Raw genomic sequence first — 18,443 nt, 5'->3', positions numbered from 1 at the left:
CTAAAGGCAGTAGGTTGGTGCCTGAGAGGTTCTGCTCACTGGGTCTGTGGTTCTGGAAGAGACACATTAGACCCAAACTGGATGAAATCATCTAAAATTCTTCTCCGTTTCCCTCAAGTCCAAGTCCTGGTCTTGATTTAGATCCAGGTCCGGTTTCCGGTCCAGTTTTCAAATCACTCAGAAAAGGTTCTGCTTATTGAACAAACTGGAGTTTTTATTAAATCATCAAAGTTTCTGTAAAATCGAACAGAACAAAGCAAAGTGATTCTGGGATCGCTCCACCGTGGGTTTGGACCTGCAATGGTTCTGGAGGCTTTGTTCAGTCCAACCGTAGAACCAGGATCCAGAGTTCCAGGAACCTCAGCCGCTCCCATCAGCGGTCAGAGGCCGTCGTCCAGCGGCGCCATCAGCAGCTGCAGCTCCTTGAAGCTGCTGCCATGGCGACCGACCTGCCCCGCCCTGCTCTTCACCAGGTTGCCCAGGTTCTTCAGGTAGCGGCAGCACTCCCGGCACTTCTGGTGTCTGCAAAGAGGAGGTCAGGGGTCAGAGGTGAACACGGAGCCCAACTTCCTGAGAACCGGGCAGGGTGCTGCCCCCTGCTGGCCGCGCTCACCGCTCCTCCCGCGTGATGTCGACTCCGACGGCAGGCGGAGCCTTCAGCGTCTCTGAGATCAGCGTCCAGAAGTGCTTCATGATGAGCTTCAGGGACGTGGAGCCGGTCTGCATGTAGCTGAGGAGGAAACAGAAGCCAAGGTCAGGTTCTGACTCCCAGTCAGGGGGTTCTGGTTTGAACCGGTTCTGATGGGATCTCACCTCTCATATTTACTCTGCAGCAGCTTATCGATCTGAGGGAGGACCATGGTGCACAGGTCCAGCTTCCACAAGGAGCTGAAAAAACAACCCAATCAATTCACAGAAACACAGAAAGCTGGCATGTGCAGCTGGGATCCAATCCAAATTAAATCTGAAATGATTCCATCCTGTTCAATAAATGATCAGTGTTTTTAATTCAGAGTCATTTTCATGTGAATGTGCTTTACTGGAGGCATCCATGTTTGTCAAAGAACACTACTGCCACCTACTGGTTAGTGACATTGTCACGGTGCGGTATCGGCTGTTGATCAAGTCCCAGTGCTGTATCTGGTGTTTGTCACAACGCGCTATTATCCAAGTCATCTTGAAAACATTCTTCTTCCAAATGTTGGCTACATATTACGGGTTTTTTCTCTGGCCAGAAGTTCGATGGCAAATCCTCCCTCTTCAAGTTGGCGATCCAACGACCAACCCGTCCGTGGAGGATCAGGAATCAGAAAGGTGGAATAACTCTTTTTTCCACTTTTACCCGATGTATTCCAGCATCCAGCTGCCATGCACGTGGGCATTGTCAGTTTCACTATAGCTCTGGTGAATTTCAATGGTGAAGTCCTCTGGAAATCTTCAATAATTGTTGTTGATTGCAGATGTGTCTAGTAGTTCCCATTGATTTAGCTTGGAAAGCGGGGAGAATGGCGCTAGGCTTACCGCACCGTGACGTCTCTGCTGGAAGATGGCAGGAGGGAGGGGTTACTATATATGGGCAAAAATGGCCGCTCCCAGACTCAGTGATCACCATGAAAATGTTTTTTATTTTTTACTGATTAACACTGAATTTATTAAATCATGGTGAACTATTAGTTTTAGGTATAAATAATGATCCATTGATTATTCCTGCTGACCGGAGTTCTCCTTTAATGGTTAGCATCGGCACTGATTGGTAACGGTTGGGTTTGGGTTAGCGTCAGGCTGAGGGCATTAGGCCGTAGATCAATGGGAGTCCACTGCTGGTCCTCACTACATGCAGGAAGATGAGAAATGTGTATGTGTACCTGTCTAGCCATCAGAGTGAGGACCAGTTGTTGTAAAGTGAGGACATTTCACCGGTCCTCACAAGCTGTTTTGGTTATCTTAAGTGTTAGCTTAAAGGTTAGCTTAAAGATTAGCTTAAGGTTTAGCTTAAGGGTTAGCTTTAATGTTAGCTTTAGGGTTAGCTTTAGTGTTAGCCTTAGTGTTAGCCTTAGTGTTAGCCTCAGTGTTAGCCTTAGTGTTAGCCTTAGTGTTAGCCTCAGTGTTAGCCTTAGTGTTAGCCTTAGTGTTAGCCTCAGTGTTAGCCTTAGTGTTAGCCTCAGTGTTAGCCTTAGTGTTAGCCTTAGTGTTAGCCTTAGTGTTAGCCTCAGTGTTAGCCTTAGTGTTAGCCTCAGTGTTAGCCTTAGTGTTAGCCTTAGTGTTAGCCTCAGTGTTAGCCTTAGTGTTAGCCTTAGTGTTAGCCTTAGTGTTAGCCTCAGTGTTAGCCTTAGTGTTAGCCTCAGTGTTAGCCTTAGTGTTAGCCTTAGTGTTAGCCTCAGTGTTAGCCTTAGTGTTAGCCTCAGTGTTAGCCTTAGTGTTAGCCTTAGTGTTAGCCTCAGTGTTAGCCTTAGTGTTAGCCTTAGTGTTAGCCTCAGTGTTAGCCTTAGTGTTAGCCTTAGTGTTAGCCTCAGTGTTAGCCTTAGTGTTAGCCTTAGTGTTAGCCTCAGTGTTAGCCTTAGTGTTAGCCTTAGTGTTAGCCTTAGTGTTAGGTCATAGAAAGGGTTGAAAATGACTGAAAATCAATGGAAGTCAACGGCAGTCGACGCATGGTGCTAACTACATATAGCATATAGCTGTGTGTGTGTGTGTGTGGGGGGGGGGGCTCACGGCAGTAGGTTGAGGATGTTCAGGACGTCCACAGTGATGGACAGGTCATTCATGGAGACGGCAGCATCCATGGCGTTCTGTGGAGACAAATGTAATCTGATTACTCCACCGAGGAGCAGGAGTCGTCCATTAATGACCTGCAGCAGATCGCAGCAGCTCACCTTGACGCCCTCGCGGGCCCACGTGGATCGCACCGTCTGCAGGTTCTTGTGGCGGCTGCTCAGGATCACAGACATGGTGTTGTGGCCCTTGCTGATCTGGGACAGAACGTCGTCGTCGCTCAGAGCGCCGCCCTGGTGGCTGGCTGTGGACTGAACACAGAGACGCTTTAAGAAACGGCTGCAGCTTTCAGACCGGAGAGCAGGAAGCAGGAAGCTCACTGGCAGGAAATCGGCCACGTTCAGTCCGAGCGGCTTGTTCCTGATGCCTGGGATCATCCTCTGCTGCTGGACCGCCTGAGGGGGAGGGGCCAGCTGGCTGGAAGGGGCGGGGTTACAAGGCTTTGCACTGGAGTTGACTTTGGGTTCAACCCTCTGAGCAGGAGTGGAGCTGGCGAGGGGCGGAGCCTGGGACAAACAGCATCACATGGTGAATGTGTGGAGCGTGCAGCCCGTTAGCCTGAGCTAAAGCTTTAACCCATCAAACCTGTAGAAGAAGCAATTGCTCCACCTCACTGAGGTTGCTGCGTTCGCTGACTGGCTGCTTGTCCGGAGACGGCGGCATCAGGTCCTTCAGCTGCCGCCCGATGGCCGCCACACCATCTGACAGGAAGAGGAAGCAGCAGCGTCACAAACAGACAGGAAGCCAGTTTCAGAACCAAGCAGGTGGACCTAGCAGCTTTTATTTTGAAGGCCTGTGACACAGCTGCAGCAGATTCATGATCGGGTTAAATTCCCGACTGACTCATAAAAACCGATGTATTACCTATGAAGAAGAAATGAGGCGTCACACGTTCCTACTGATGAAATTCTGTTACAGTCAGACGTTCCCCAACATTTCAACCAATGGTTGGAAAGAGAGTTTTTCCTCTCCACTGTCGCTACAAGCATGCTTAGTGTGAGGGATTGCTGACGAGTCAACGAGTCGATGCAATCAGCTTGTTTTCAGGGAGGAAATCACAATGATTGTGAAAGCCATCTTTAGCCCGCCCACTTGGGGCCCTTCGCCCTGCAGGTGGTCCCGCCCCCCCACTTTAGGAACCCCTGCCCCGCCCCCATCAGGTCACTCTTTATCTGATCACTGAGCGGGTGCTGTGGCCCCCAATGGGCCCCTGACCTGCTGGGATTCAGGAAGACTCACCATCATCAGGAGGAGCAGGAAACGGCTCCGGGATCCTGGGGGGGGTCCGAGCTGGGGAGACAAACACATGCCGTTAGCGGGCTAACGTTCAGGGTTCAGCAGGACGACCAGCATCAGAAACCTGAGCCGCCGTTCCGCCCTCCACCTACAGATGGCGCGCTTCGGCGTGAAGATCTCTTTGTAATCGGCCGCGCAGTGGATCTCTGCCGACGACTGCTCTGCCTCGTCCTCGCTCTGGCTCCGCCTCTCTCCGTCGGGGCTCCGCCTGTCATTGTCGGAGCGCTTCATCCTGATGACATCACAGTGCCCGTGAATAATCGTGCGGATGACATCACCACCCAGGCAGCGTGCTGTGTGCCAACCTGTGGGAGCTGCAGTTGGTGGCGGGACTGTCGTAGTTCCGCCGCAGCGCCGCCGCTCTGGGTTGCGCCGGATCTTGGAGCGGCTTGTTATCCTGGATGATGTCCTGGATCACGGCGGCGGCGCTTTTCTTCACCCTGCTCAGGTCCACCACGTGGGACGATATGCAGGACAGCTGGTGGGACACGCCGATCTGGGCGGGATGGGGCGAGGAGTTTACCGTGGAGCGGTCAGATTACTACATGGTAGAAAAGGGGGAGGAGCTTCGTACCAGCTGCTGGCCGATCACGGCGAGGTCGGACGCCTTCCCCCAGCCAACAGGAACCACGTCGAAGCAGCGGTCGGGCTCCCAGCCGAAGACCCGCAGGGAGTCGGACGCGCCGCTGTAGAGACAGGAACCGTCCGGACTGAACGCCAGGCACCTGTGGTGAGAGGGGGGGGTCAGAGGGGTTGCTATGGAAACATCGGTGGAGGTCAAAGGTCACTAACCTGACCACAGCCGTTTCTCCTTCCAGAGAGCCGACCATGGAGAACTTCTCCAGGTCCCACAGCTTGATGCTCCTGCAGGATTCAGGACAGACATTAGTGACGTTCCTCCGGATCCGGTTCTCCGGATCAGGACCTCCGGATCAGGTTCTCTCCAGTTTGAACCGGTTCTGCCGGTCGGGATTTTCCAGACCAACAGAAGAGGAAGGAGAAGATTCCTGGTTTTCAACATTTGACAAACTTCCAATGGATAAAATCAGTGGATCGGTCCAGCTGTGGGTCACTGCAGATGTTCTGTTCCTCAGAGGTTCTATAGAGGAAAGATGTTCTACTGAGAACGTTGAGGAACCCAGCTGAGGTCTGGGGGGTTCTGGATATTAATCGTTTAAATTTCTTCCTCCCAACTAGATTCTGACCCAGTGACATCACAGCCAGACCAGACATGGAAGGACAGGAAGTCTGTTTGAGGATGAAGACTTTGTGGAAATGATGAAACAAACCGACTAAAGGTTCAATGTGTGCAGAAGGATATATGTTAAAAAGAATCAGTGTGTGAAGTTCTAGTCTACATAGTGTTATATAAATAAAACAGAGAAAAGGAGAAGCTGTGTGGAGAAGTTCTATTATTTACAGTGTTGACTAAAATGAGCAAAATGTGACTAAATGGAAGCTGCTGCTGTTCAGAAGCAGCTTCCATCATCAGAGGAGACCAACACTGAACTTCATGGCCTGAAGTTGCATTCATCTCATCTCTGTGGTGAGACACGGCGGCGGCAGCATCATGATGTGTAGGAGGCTCACATTCCAGCAGGAGACACCGTGTAGAGTTTGGATCAGAGCTGATCATTGGTTAGAGTGGCCTAGTTAAAGTCCAGACCTAGATGTCCTAGATGGGTCAAACCCGTCTGATCTGGAGAAGATCTACTAGAAGGACCGTGATCATTGAAGCTGGAGGAATAACCTGCAGGACTGCAGCCAGAGGAGGTTCTACAGAGTTCTGACCCGGTGAGGCGGAATAGGAAGCGGAGCACATGTTGAAAACCAGGAAGCAAAGTTCTGAGCTTCCTCCTCCTCCTTCAGCTGAACCTGAACTCTAAGCAAACCCATTTCAGGAAGGCTGTGGAAGCGGATCAGACCTGTCGGAGCTGCCGGACGCCAGCAGGTACTCGTTGGGATGGAACTGGACCACGTTGACGGCTGCAGAGTGGGCCTTGAACTCGGTGATGGTTTTCCCCTGAGAAAGATCCCAGAGCTGCAGGAACCAGAGACAGGAACTTTAGAAAGGCCCCTGGCAACAAGCCAAGCCAACCAAGCAATTACCCAGGGCCCCAAGCTGCCGGGGCCCCCAGAAAATGGCTGACCTGGTTATAAACAGCATCTACTGACTAACAGTAATCTTCCCTTAAAGCTGCGTGATCGCCAAATGACTCGCTGCTTTTATGCTCTTGGCGAACAATAGATTCAGACGAGCATCAGAACTAAACCGGTAGAAACATCAGAAATGAAGCATCAGGCGCGTTTTTGCTGCTTTAGCTGTGAACGTAGCATAGCAGCGGCTAGCTTCCAGCCGTGGCGTCCTGCACGAGCATAATTAATTGATAAATAATGAATCAATTAATTAATTAAGAGTCAGATTAGCCTGAATATGTGTAATAGAACATCAGTGGTTCAGCAGCGTCGTTATTCAGTGTGTGAAAGGTCTCTACAGTAGGGTGACCAGACGTCCCCGATTTCCGGGGACTGTCCCCGTTTTGGACCACCTGTCCCCGGCTAAAGCTGTCCCCGGAAATGTCCCCGATTTTACCGAGGCGAAAAATGTTGCGTGTAGACTGTTATTACGGTAGAGCTGTTGCGCGCAAAAATAGGTATTACGGTAGCTGGTTGCGCTGCTGATAACATAAAGATTAGGAACAGAGCGCACCACTAGAAGGGCGGTAATGATCCGTTTGGATGTCAGCTGCCATTAAAACACAAAGAAGAAGAAGAGCGCATCACTTTTAAAACAGAAGAAGAAGAAGTGGAAGTTCGTTTTTTACAACCTGTGGCAACTGATGGGGAGCTACGCTGAGTGATGGTAAGTGTGTTAATCAATTTATTTTATTCTGATCGGGCTGATCTTGTGATAAATGTTTGGTTTGTGTCCAGTTTAAAACAATAATAAAAAGTAAGACAAGACCACGAGTTGAGCATGAGTAAAAGACGCTGGGTTAAAATGTAGCAAAATGATTGAAAACTCCTTGTAAGGCGCTAATCTGGTACGCTGGTTCTCCAGGGATCAACAAGGGTTTGTTTAAAGATGTTTTAGAATGGATAGGTGACCTTTAGTTTATATTTCAGATAGTTATTATAAGTAGAGTTATTTCAATTTTTTTGATGATTTATGGTTGTGATTTATGAGCATAGACTTCCAGTTTTTGGTGTGCTTTTTTACTGCTCAGTTTGGATATATATGAAAGTTCCTTGTGAAAAAATAGGAGTCAGTAACAGGAGAACTGAATAAGACAAGATCTACATGATCTGAGAATGATGGAGGAAGAGATAACCACCTGTTTAATGTCCATTTATTATGTGGTTTTTGCTTGTAGCTCCTAATATTGTGGTAATTAGCATTTTTAGTATTTAGATGAGATATTAATAATAATAAGTTTTCATGTTGCACATCCTAATTTTTTTGGAGGTGATTTTGATTATACAATGTCTCTGTTTTAGAATAATGTAAGATTGATGCTGGAGGAGTGAGGAAGAAGATAGAAAGACAGAAAGGAGATTGAATGAGAGAGGAGGAAACTAGGAACTCTGATAGAAAAAACGGTTGACAAGAAGGGAGAAAAATTTACTTTGAGGAGTAAAGCAGAGAGCAGGAAACATAAGAGGAAGCCTTAATGCACAATACAGAAGCTGTGAAAAGAAGGAAATTATATATGTATATGTTATTGCTGTTTATAATTATGGACTATTCTTGGATTATATACATTGTGTTGATGTTAAGCCTATTCTGCTGTTCAATGGTTAAACTTGTTTAAGATATTTAAAAAGGTTATTTTGCTTTTTACTTGCTATGCCTTCTCTTATATTATTTTACCCAAATTAGCAGGGCCACTGCCTCAGACCCTGTTCAGTTAATATTTCTGTTTCAAACATTTAAAATGTATAATATGTATTAATACAGTTCAAGTGATAAAGCGTTGACATGATTTGAGTGATAAACTAACATATTGAGTGATGTAGTGTACAAAGTATGCTGTGGAACACAGAGTGGCTGTATACTCAGGTTAGTAGGAAAAATGAACCTGCTACTTTGAGACACACAGGCCCCTGATGTGGCTAGGTGACAGTAAGAAACATATATGAACCTTTACCTGCAGGCTTGACTACTACTTGCTTTTTTTTTTTATGTTAATAAAGAAAAAAAATATTTCTTATAGGTATGTACAGTAGATGTAAACAGAATAAGTATTTGTTGCACTTTTTTGAAGAGGTGGGGGAACTCTGTCTCAACAGACAGCCACAGGCATAGAATAAATGTTTGTATTTACTTTTCTAAATTTCTTTTCCTCATGTCACTCTCCCCTTAGGAGGCGGTGGAGCTCTTTGGGCCCGACAAAATTGGAAAGCCCTGCTAATGACCCTTGACCCCTCCGCTCCCACCCCCACCACTTTGCCCCAGCCCAGAGACACAGTTCTAGTTTTCTACTAATAACACTATTCATGTTATTAATCTTAGGATACACTAAACGTTTGGAAAGGCACATTCCTGGCTTTTACACTTGATTTTTGTTGTTTAAATATTAATAAATATGTAAAAATATATGAAACCATTACTGTCCCCATTTCCTAATTTCATCTCAATAAAATGTATTGATTTTTATCCACGAGCAAGAAATGTCCCCAGATTTGATTTCAGAAATCTGGTCACCTTACTCTACAGGCAGTGGCAGATGGCCAGCAGAGGGCGCCAGAGATACCAAACTGCCCCCCCCCACCCCCCCCCCCACAGGGTTCTAATGGATCCTGTGATTTTTTCCAAACATCTTTTCTAGATTAGCTTGTGAGCTTCTGATGACATCAGGACGGTTCCGCCGCGTTCGCTCAGCACTGACCTTCACCGTGCAGTCGTCGCTCGCCGAGGCCAGCCACTTCCCGTCCGGACTGAACACCAAACTCCTGATGGCGTCCGTGTGACCCTGGAACCCAAACAGAACCACTGTGAACAGAACCCTGCTTTCTCCCTTCTTCATTTTATTATTTATTCATTTGTTTTTTGGGTGGGCGGTAAATCTTTTTATGCAGACGGGGCATCATGAATACTAAATGAAAATAAAACTGAATAAATCCACAGAAAGTTGATCGTCTGGCAGCGTTTAGGAGGTTCTGGGACGTCAGGCAGATGCTGCATAAATCGCCACGGTGTGACCGGAGCCTAAGATACTCTGGGTTTGAAGGTTTTCCAGGTGGTTCTGGTTCCTTGGTGGAGGAGGACCTTTTGGACCTGACAGGGAACCAATGATACCGAGCCAAAGTTCTGACCTTGTAGCGGAACACGTATCCCTTCCTGCGGACGTCCCACAGCTGGAAGAGAGAGAGGCCATGTTGGGTTAAACTCAGACAGCTCCAGACCCAAACACACAACCAGGAGGCGTACCTTGATGTTGGTGTCCATGGAGCTGGAGGCCATGAAGTTCCCCAGTGGGTGGAAGCCCAGACCCGTCACCCTGGCCTTGTGTCCCATCAGGGTGCGTAGAACTGAGGACAGGAAGCAGCAGAATCAGAACCGAAGCGCCTGCAAACTTTCCTCAGTCTGGTTCCAAACGCTCCGCAGGTCCGATTCAGAAGGTGGGAGAACTTCCCTCCTGAGCGTTCCCAGGTTCTGATTCAGACCCGTTTCCACTGGATGAGGAACAGTTTTCCATGAGCAGGAAGTTCAGACAGAACCAGAACAGGTCTGGGAGAAGAACCCGATCACCTGAGACGGTTCTAGAAACGAGTCTCTGATTTTAGTCACACAGACCTTCCTGAGCAGATCTGGTGGGTTCTGCAGGTTCTGGCTCCTTAGAACCTTCTAGTAGAGCGTTCTGGTTTAGGGCCCTGTTCTGGTTCCAGTTCTCTCCAGAACAAACGGGTCTGGAGGACAATCAGGAGTCTCCTTCCAACTGAAGGACGGTTCTCTGATTAGCGACCAGCTACTGGAGGAATCAGTGGGATCCTGATCCAGTTAGAGTCAGGTTCCCTGGTTCTGGTTCATGAAAAGGACAGAACCAGAACCAAAGGTCAGGGTCTGGCTGCAGAGCTGCATGTTAGCCCAACAGCTAATGGCTGAAACCGTCCCATTTCTTTTAGGCTCCAACATTCTGGATCATTTTAAAGATAAAAAGATGAGAATATGTTAACAGACACGTTTTTAAACCCAGCTTAGTGAGTCAGTAACAGCTGGATCGGTCACATGACTTCCTGGAAACCAGACGCGCAGCGATGCAGCTCTATGGGCGCCACGCCGCCCCCATGCAGCGCCCATAATGGACCATCACTGGCGGCTGGTTTCCAGCTCAACTCAGACACCAAATGAGGTACGGCGAAAAAAGGGAGCGAGCAGAGGAGAGCCGCAGTTCAGGATTTGGCCACCGGTGGCAGTATGATTAGAAAACTCCTAAACATAAGAATGATAAAAATAATAATAATAAACTTTATTGATCCACTGGAGAAATTGACCTCTGCATTTAGCCCCTCCCCTTGGGGAGCAGTGGGCTGCCACAGTGCGGCGCCCGGGGAGCAGGGTGGGGTTAGGGGTCTTGCTCAGGGACCCAGAGTGGCAGGCTGTGGGAGCGGGACTCGAACTCAGAACCTCAGGATTCCCATCTCTATGCCCTGAACACTGGGGACGTTTACTAAGGTAAAGGACGGGGTCCGCTGGACCAGGACCAGACTTTGGTCTCCTTACAGCCTGGAGGACAGCCTGGGGGACAGCCTGGAGGACAGAATGGGGGACAGGCTGCAGGACAGCCTGGAGGACAGCCTGGAGGACAGGCTGGGGGACAGCCTGGGGGACAGCCTGGAGGACAGGCTGGAGGACAGGCTGGGGGACAGCCTGGAGGACAGGCTGGGGGACAGGCTGGGGGACAGCCTGGAGGACAGCCTGGAGGACAGGCTGGGGGACAGGCTGGGGGACAGGCTGGGGGACAGGCTGCAGGACAGCCTGGAGGACAGGCTGGAGGACAGGCTGGAGGACAGGCTGGGGGACATTCTGGAGGACAGGACAGGCTGGGGGACAGCAGGGAGGACAGGCTGGGGGACAGGACAGGCTGGGGGACAGCCTGGAGGACAGGCTGCAGGACAGCCTGGAGGACAGGCTGGGGGACAGCCTGGGGGACAGGCGTGGGGACAGGCTTGGGGACAGGCTGCAGGACAGCCTGGAGGACAGGCTAGGGTACAGCCTGGGGGACAGCCTGGAGGACAGGCTGGAGAACAGGCTGGAGGACAGCCTGGGGGACAGCCTGGGGGACAGCCTGGAGGACAGCCTGGAGGACAGGCTAGGGGACAGCCTGGGGGACAGCCTGGAGGACAGGCTGAGTGACAGGCTTGGGGACAGGCTGGAGGACAGCCTGGAGGACAGGCTGGAGGACAGCCTGGAGGACAGGCTGGGGGACAGGCTGCAGGACAGCCTGGAGGACAGGCTGGGGGACAGCCTGGGGGACAGGCGTGGGGACAGGCTTGGGGACAGGCTGCAGGACAGCCTGGAGGACAGGCTAGGGTACAGCCTGGGGGACAGCCTGGAGGACAGGCTGGAGAACAGGCTGGAGGACAGCCTGGGGGACAGCCTGGGGGACAGCCTGGAGGACAGCCTGGAGGACAGGCTAGGGGACAGCCTGGAGGACAGGCTGAGTGACAGGCTTGGGGACAGGCTGCAGGACAGCCTGGAGGACAGGCTGGAGGACAGCCTGGAGGACAGGCTGGAGGACAGCCTGGAGGACAGGCTGGAGGACAGGCTGGAGGACAGGCTTGGGGACAGGCTTGGGGACAGGCTGCAGGACAGCCTGGAGGACAGGCTGGAGGACAGCCTGGAGGACAGGCTGGAGGACAGCCTGGAGGACAGGCTGGAGGACAGCCTGGGGGACAGGCGTGGGGACAGGCTTGGGGACAGGCTGCAGGACAGCCTGGAGGACAGGCTAGGGTACAGCCTGGGGGACAGCCTGGAGGACAGGCTGGAGAACAGGCTGGAGGACAGCCTGGGGGACAGCCTGGGGGACAGCCTGGAGGACAGCCTGGAGGACAGGCTAGGGGACAGCCTGGAGGACAGGCTGAGTGACAGGCTTGGGGACAGGCTGCAGGACAGCCTGGAGGACAGGCTGGAGGACAGCCTGGAGGACAGGCTGGAGGACAGCCTGGAGGACAGGCTGGAGGACAGCCTGGAGGACAGGCTAGGGGACAGCCTGGGGGACAGCCTGGAGGACAGGCTGAGTGACAGGCTTGGGGACAGGCTGCAGGACAGCCTGGAGGACAGGCTGGGGGACAGGCTGGGGGACAGCCTGGAGGACAGCCTGGAGGACAGCCTGGAGGACAGGCTGGGGGACAGCCTGGAGGACAGCCTGGAGGACAGCCTGGGGTCAGCCTGGGGGACAGGCTGCGTCCCCAAAGAAGTTTCTAGAAGTTTCTGTGATTCTGATGACTGAGCAAAAACCTGTTAATCAGCTTTTTATTAAAATCAGCTGAGCTGGAACCCCCCCCCCCCTGCTGGAGGTCCTCAGAAGGTTAGTAAATATAGCAAACAAACACACAGCTTACCCTTAGCCGCCTCCAGGTCCCAGACCCGAATGGATCCAGACTGGGAACCAGCTGCTACCTGCTCCTCAGACACGTTGAACTGGACACACTCCACCGGGTTCTTGTGACCCGTCAGGCTCTGAGACCAAACAGAGAATCGGGTCAGAACCGAGCACCGAGGACGTGAAGAGGTCCGTGTGGAAGCGGTCTCACCATGACACAGTTGGGTTTGTTGACCACCCAGATGTTCACCCTGCAGTCCTCTCCTCCGGTGACCAGCAGGCGGCCCGAGGTCTTCCCCAGAGACAGGCAGGTTCTGGGATGAGCCTCGAACTCCTCTGAGGACAAACAGGAGAGACCAGCGTCAGTCTACGATCCCTCGGAACCAGCAGGAGAGTCGGAATGACGCCCACCGGCTCCCATTTCAGGTAAAACACCTGGAGTCTAAACCAGAACCCCTCCTGAATGAAAATCCAGAAGCTCCGTCCACACGGAACCAGAACTTCCTCTGTGGACAAACATCTACTCACGCAGGCGCCATGAGATCTTGGTGGTGCTGGCAGCAGCCATACGGCTCACGGTGGGACAAACTGGACCAGCGTGGAGCTTCAGTCAGGAGGATCTCTACATCCTGCAGGAGGAAAGAGTCCAGATTACAGACGGAACCAGCAGAAAGTTCAGCTTAAGAAGGTTAGAAGGTTCTACAAAGAATCCGGTCCAGCAGACTCATCAATCTGTTGATTAGTTTTTAAACGGAGAGCCAGAGGTTCCTTAAAGATCTTTTTAACTAAATTAAACCAGAATAAACTAAAACTTTTCCACTCAGAGTTCTGGATAGAAAAGATTGACCGACGGAAAATTAGTTTTTATCTTGGATGCAAAATGTTTATATATTTTTTTACAATGTTGGTATAATTCCTGCTGGAAGTGAGTCGCTCTGTCAGCCATTATTCTCCCCTCTGGGGCAGCTGGTTCTGACCACAGCTCTATAGAAGCACTGCTGGGAACTGGTCCCTCATCCTGGGAACTGGTCCCTCATCCTGGGAACTGGTCCCTCATCCTGGGAACTGGTCCCTCATCCTGGGAACTGGTCCCTCATCCTGGTTAACTGGTCCCTCATCCTGGGAACTGGTCCCTCATCCTGGTTAACTGGTCCCTCATCCTGGGAACTGGTCCCTCATCCTGGTTAACTGGTCCCTCATCCTGGGAACTGGTCCCTCATCCTGGGAACTGGTCCCTCATCCTGGGAACTGGTCCCTCATCCTGGTTAACTGGTCCCTCATCCTGGGAACTGGTCCCTCATCCTGGGAACTGGTCCCTCATCCTGGGAACTGGTCCCTCATCCTGGGAACTGGTCCCTCATCCTGGTTAACTGGTCCCTCATCCTGGGAACTGGTCCCTCATCCTGGTTAACTGGTCCCTCATCCTGGGAACTGGTCCCTCATCCTGGTTAACTGGTCCCTCATCCTGGGAACTGGTCCCTCATCCTGGGAACTGGTCCCTCATCCTGGGAACTGGTCCCTCATCCTGGGAACTGGTCCCTCATCCTGGGAACTGGTCCCTCATCCTGGTTAACTGGTCCCTCATCCTGGGAACTGGTCCCTCATCCTGGGAACTGGTCCCTCATCCTGGTTAACTGGTCCCTCATCCTGGGAACTGGTCCCTCATCCTGGGAACTGGTCCCTCATCCTGGGAACTGGTCCCTCATCCTGGGAACTGGTCCCTCATCCTGGGAACTGGTCCCTCATCCTGGTTAACTGGTCCCTCATCCTGGGAACTGGTCCCTCATCCTGGGAACTGGTCCCTCATCCTGGTTAACTGGTCCCTCATCCTGGGAACTGGTCCCTCATCCTGGGAACTGGTCCCTCATCCTGGTTAACTGGTCCCTCATCCTGGGAACTGGTCCCTCATCCTGGGAACTGGTCCCTCATCCTGGGAACTGGTCCCTCATCCTGGTTAACTGGTCCCTCATCCTGGGAACTGGTCCCTCATCCTGGGAACTGGTCCCTCATCCTGGGAACTGGTCCCTCATCCTGGTTAACTGGTCCCTCATCCTGGGAACTGGTCCCTCATCCTGGGAACTGGTCCCTCATCCTGGGAACTGGTCCCTCATCCTGGTTAACTGGTCCCTCATCCTGGGAACTGGTCCCTCATCCTGGGAACTGGTCCCTCATCCTGGGAACTGGTCCCTCATCCTGGTTAACTGGTCCCTCATCCTGGGAACTGGTCCCTCATCCTGGGAACTGGTCCCTCATCCTGGGAACTGGTCCCTCATCCTGGTTAACTGGTCCCTCATCCTGGGAACTGGTCCCTCATCCTGGGAACTGGTCCCTCATCCTGGTTAACTGGTCCCTCATCCTGGGAACTGGTCCCTCATCCTGGGAACTGGTCCCTCATCCTGGTTAACTGGTCCCTCATCCTGGGAACTGGTCCCTCATCCTGGGAACTGGTCCCTCATCCTGGGAACTGGTCCCTCATCCTGGTTAACTGGTCCCTCATCCTGGGAACTGGTCCCTCATCCTGGGAACTGGTCCCTCATCCTGGTTAACTGGTCCCTCATCCTGGGAACTGGTCCCTCATCCTGGTTAACTGGTCCCTCATCCTGGGAACTGGTCCCTCATCCTGGGAACTGGTCCCTCATCCTGGGAACTGGTCCCTCATCCTGGTTAACTGGTCCCTCATCCTGGGAACTGGTCCCTCATCCTGGGAACTGGTCCCTCATCCTGGGAACTGGTCCCTCATCCTGGTTAACTGGTCCCTCATCCTGGGAACTGGTCCCTCATCCTGGTTAACTGGTCCCTCATCCTGGGAACTGGTCCCTCATCCTGGTTAACTGGTCCCTCATCCTGGGAACTGGTCCCTCATCCTGGTTAACTGGTCCCTCATCCTGGTTAACTGGTCCCTCATCCTGGGAACTGGTCCCTCATCCTGGTTAACTGGTCCCTCATCCTGGTTAACTGGTCCCTCATCCTGGGAACTGGTCCCTCATCCTGGGAACTGGTCCCTCATCCTGGTTAACTGGTCCCTCATCCTGGGAACTGGTCCCTCATCCTGGGAACTGGTCCCTCATCCTGGGAACTGGTCCCTCATCCTGGTTAACTGGTCCCTCATCCTGGGAACTGGTCCCTCATCCTGGGAACTGGTCCCTCATCCTGGGAACTGGTCCCTCATCCTGGTTAACTGGTCCCTCATCCTGGGAACTGGTCCCTCATCCTGGGAACTGGTCCCTCATCCTGGGAACTGGTCCCTCATCCTGGTTAACTGGTCCCTCATCCTGGGAACTGGTCCCTCATCCTGGGAACTGGTCCCTCATCCTGGGAACTGGTCCCTCATCCTGGTTAACTGGTCCCTCATCCTGGGAACTGGTCCCTCATCCTGGGAACTGGTCCCTCATCCTGGTTAACTGGTCCCTCATCCTGGGAACTGGTCCCTCATCCTGGTTAACTGGTCCCTCATCCTGGGAACTGGTCCCTCATCCTGGGAACTGGTCCCTCATCCTGGGAACTGGTCCCTCATCCTGGTTAACTGGTCCCTCATCCTGGGAACTGGTCCCTCATCCTGGGAACTGGTCCCTCATCCTGGTTAACTGGTCCCTCATCCTGGGAACTGGTCCCTCATCCTGGTTAACTGGTCCCTCATCCTGGGAACTGGTCCCTCATCCTGGGAACTGGTCCCTCATCCTGGGAACTGGTCCCTCATCCTGGTTAACTGGTCCCTCATCCTGGGAACTGGTCCCTCATCCTGGGAACTGGTCCCTCATCCTGGGAACTGGTCCCTCATCCTGGTTAACTGGTCCCTCATCCTGGGAACTGGTCCCTCATCCTGGTTAACTGGTCCCTCATCCTGGGAACTGGTCCCTCATCCTGGTTAACTGGTCCCTCATCCTGGGAACTGGTCCCTCATCCTGGTTAACTGGTCCCTCATCCTGGTTAACTGGTCCCTCATCCTGGGAACTGGTCCCTCATCCTGGTTAACTGGTCCCTCATCCTGGTTAACTGGTCCCTCATCCTGGGAACTGGTCCCTCATCCTGGGAACTGGTCCCTCATCCTGGGAACTGGTCCCTCATCCTGGTTAACTGGTCCCTCATCCTGGTTAACTGGTCCCTCATCCTGGGAACTGGTCCCTCATCCTGGTTAACTGGTCCCTCATCCTGGTTAACTGGTCCCTCATCCTGGGAACTGGTCCCTCATCCTGGTTAACTGGTCCCTCATCCTGGGAACTGGTCCCTCATCCTGGTTAACTGGTCCCTCATCCTGGTTAACTGGTCCCTCATCCTGGGAACTGGTCCCTCATCCTGCTGGATCACATGCAGATCATCAGGATGATGGAGGAGACTTTCCTCCAGCAGACTTCCTGGACATAAACAACAGGAAGTCCAACTAATCAGGAGGAGGATCTCTGCTCCCTCAGCAGATGGCTTTAAGCTGAAGGTTCTGGACTTCCAGGACCCTCGGCCTTCCAGGACCTTCGGCCTTCCAGGACCTTCAGCCTTCCAGGACCGTCAGCCTTCCAGGACCATCAGCCTTCCAGGACCTTCAGCCTTCCAGGACCTTCTTCTCTGCCACTGAGGCCGTTGGATCCAAAAGAACCCAGTGATTCAGAACCTGTACCGGTACCGATGGTGGAGTCCTGCGGCTCAGGCAGAGATGCTGCATCCATCGGGCTCTGAGGGCCGGTTTATCCCCGCTAGACTGGACTCTGCAGCGGATAAGACGGACCTACCTGAGCCAGCTGGTTAGCATCTGCTGGTTAGCTTCTGCTGGTTAGCTTCTGCTGGTTAGCTTCTGCTGGTTAGCATCCGGTAGCTAGCAGGTCCAACCGGTCCGGTCTGGTTGAATCCAGCTTAGCAGCCGCTCTTCGTGTCTCCAGGTGGGTCTGAGTCCAGAGGTCTACCTGCTGACAGCCTGTTGAGCTCTGCTGTAGCTTAGCAACCAGACCACATACGTCACTTCCGCTCATTTCACGTCGGTCAACAGAGTTAACTTTAAAATAAAAATGTAAATCAGAAACATACATGTGAAAAATATAAATAACAATAATTGAGTTATAATAATATAACTCAAATTAAATACAATAAATCAGAAAATTAAAGATGAATACCTGAAAACATTAATAACTGAAGAATAAATAAAGGTCTGCTCCTTTTTAGGCCTCTGTCGGTAAAACTTATTAACAATAAAAGAAACATCTGATGTAAAATGAATGAATAAGTGAAGGTTTGAAAAAACATATTTATGAAACTATTAGTTAAATCATCATCTGATATACAGACAACTTAAATACTTAAAAAATGTCTCCCGCTTTTTATATATCTCTGGGGTTTTCTTTCTCTTTATATTTTCACATTAATTATGATAAATAATATATTAATGTTTAAAACATGGGAGGACAGGTCAGACATTAACCGGAAATAGCGCAAATCCGATTTCAAAATAAAAGACCTGCTGCGTTCAGGAGCTCCTTTTCCCTAATAAAAGTTTACTAAATGTGCTTTTAAATATAAACTTAGAGTTAAAAGAGTAAGCTCAGTTCTAGAGTAAAACTGCTGAATGTGAGTTAGAGACAGGAGAGTCCCATAGGTTCACAAAATGAATGTTTTAGTTTTATATCATTCATTAGAGCAGATATCAGCAGTATGGCCACTGTTCACTGAGCAATAGAAGTCACCCATTATTTCAGCCAGTAGTCTCTGGTAATAAAAAAAGGGGATGGTAGATTTTGTTGATTATTGTTTCTTTTGAAAGCATACATAGCCTAATGCAGGGGTGTCAAAGTGGTTCCAGAAAGGGCCAGGTGGCTGCAGGTCCTTTCCTTTCCTACATAGTTACCATGG

The 18,443-nt window shown here is 51.3% G+C and overlaps 1 protein-coding gene across 2 annotated transcripts; it reads right to left on the bottom strand.

Moving 5' to 3' along the window:
- Positions 1-190: 190 nt before the first annotated feature.
- Positions 191-17,567, bottom strand: katnb1 (katanin p80 (WD repeat containing) subunit B 1). 2 transcript variants are annotated; one of them, XM_038304500.1, is made up of 20 exons: positions 17,333-17,567; positions 13,140-13,240; positions 12,823-12,947; positions 12,631-12,748; positions 9,497-9,597; positions 9,382-9,423; positions 8,955-9,038; positions 5,991-6,106; positions 4,858-4,929; positions 4,640-4,790; positions 4,371-4,561; positions 4,158-4,297; positions 4,009-4,059; positions 3,355-3,470; positions 3,090-3,275; positions 2,871-3,020; positions 2,710-2,786; positions 814-888; positions 614-730; positions 191-522 (listed from the first exon to the last, which is right to left on the bottom strand). In XM_038304500.1, the coding sequence occupies exons 2-20, from the start codon at positions 13,177-13,179 to the stop codon at positions 381-383; spliced, it is 2,094 nt and encodes a 697-aa protein (XP_038160428.1). In that variant the 5' UTR covers positions 13,180-13,240; positions 17,333-17,567; the 3' UTR covers positions 191-380. The 2 variants fall into 2 exon arrangements, with proteins under 2 accessions (XP_038160428.1, XP_038160429.1); XM_038304501.1 differs by having other exon boundaries at positions 3,379-3,470.
- Between the last annotated feature and the right edge of the window lie 876 nt (positions 17,568-18,443).

This window comes from Cyprinodon tularosa, unplaced genomic scaffold, assembly GCF_016077235.1.
Source record: "Cyprinodon tularosa strain WSP-4 unplaced genomic scaffold, ASM1607723v1 ctg534, whole genome shotgun sequence".
NCBI lineage: Eukaryota > Metazoa > Chordata > Actinopteri > Cyprinodontiformes > Cyprinodontidae > Cyprinodon > Cyprinodon tularosa.
Note: the sequence above shows the minus strand (reverse complement) of the source record. Positions and strands in the feature narration are given on the sequence as shown.

Coding starts and splice junctions, on each gene's coding strand:
- katnb1 (XM_038304500.1), bottom strand. CDS start 13,179: ATGGCTGCTGCCAGCACCACCAAGATCTCATGGCGCCTGC. Junction 4,930..5,990: donor GCGTCCGGCAGCTCCGACAG/GTCTGATCCGCT, acceptor TGAATCCTGCAG/GAGCATCAAGCTGTGGGACC. Junction 4,562..4,639: donor CCGTGATCGGCCAGCAGCTG/GTACGAAGCTCC, acceptor CATCCCGCCCAG/ATCGGCGTGTCCCACCAGCT.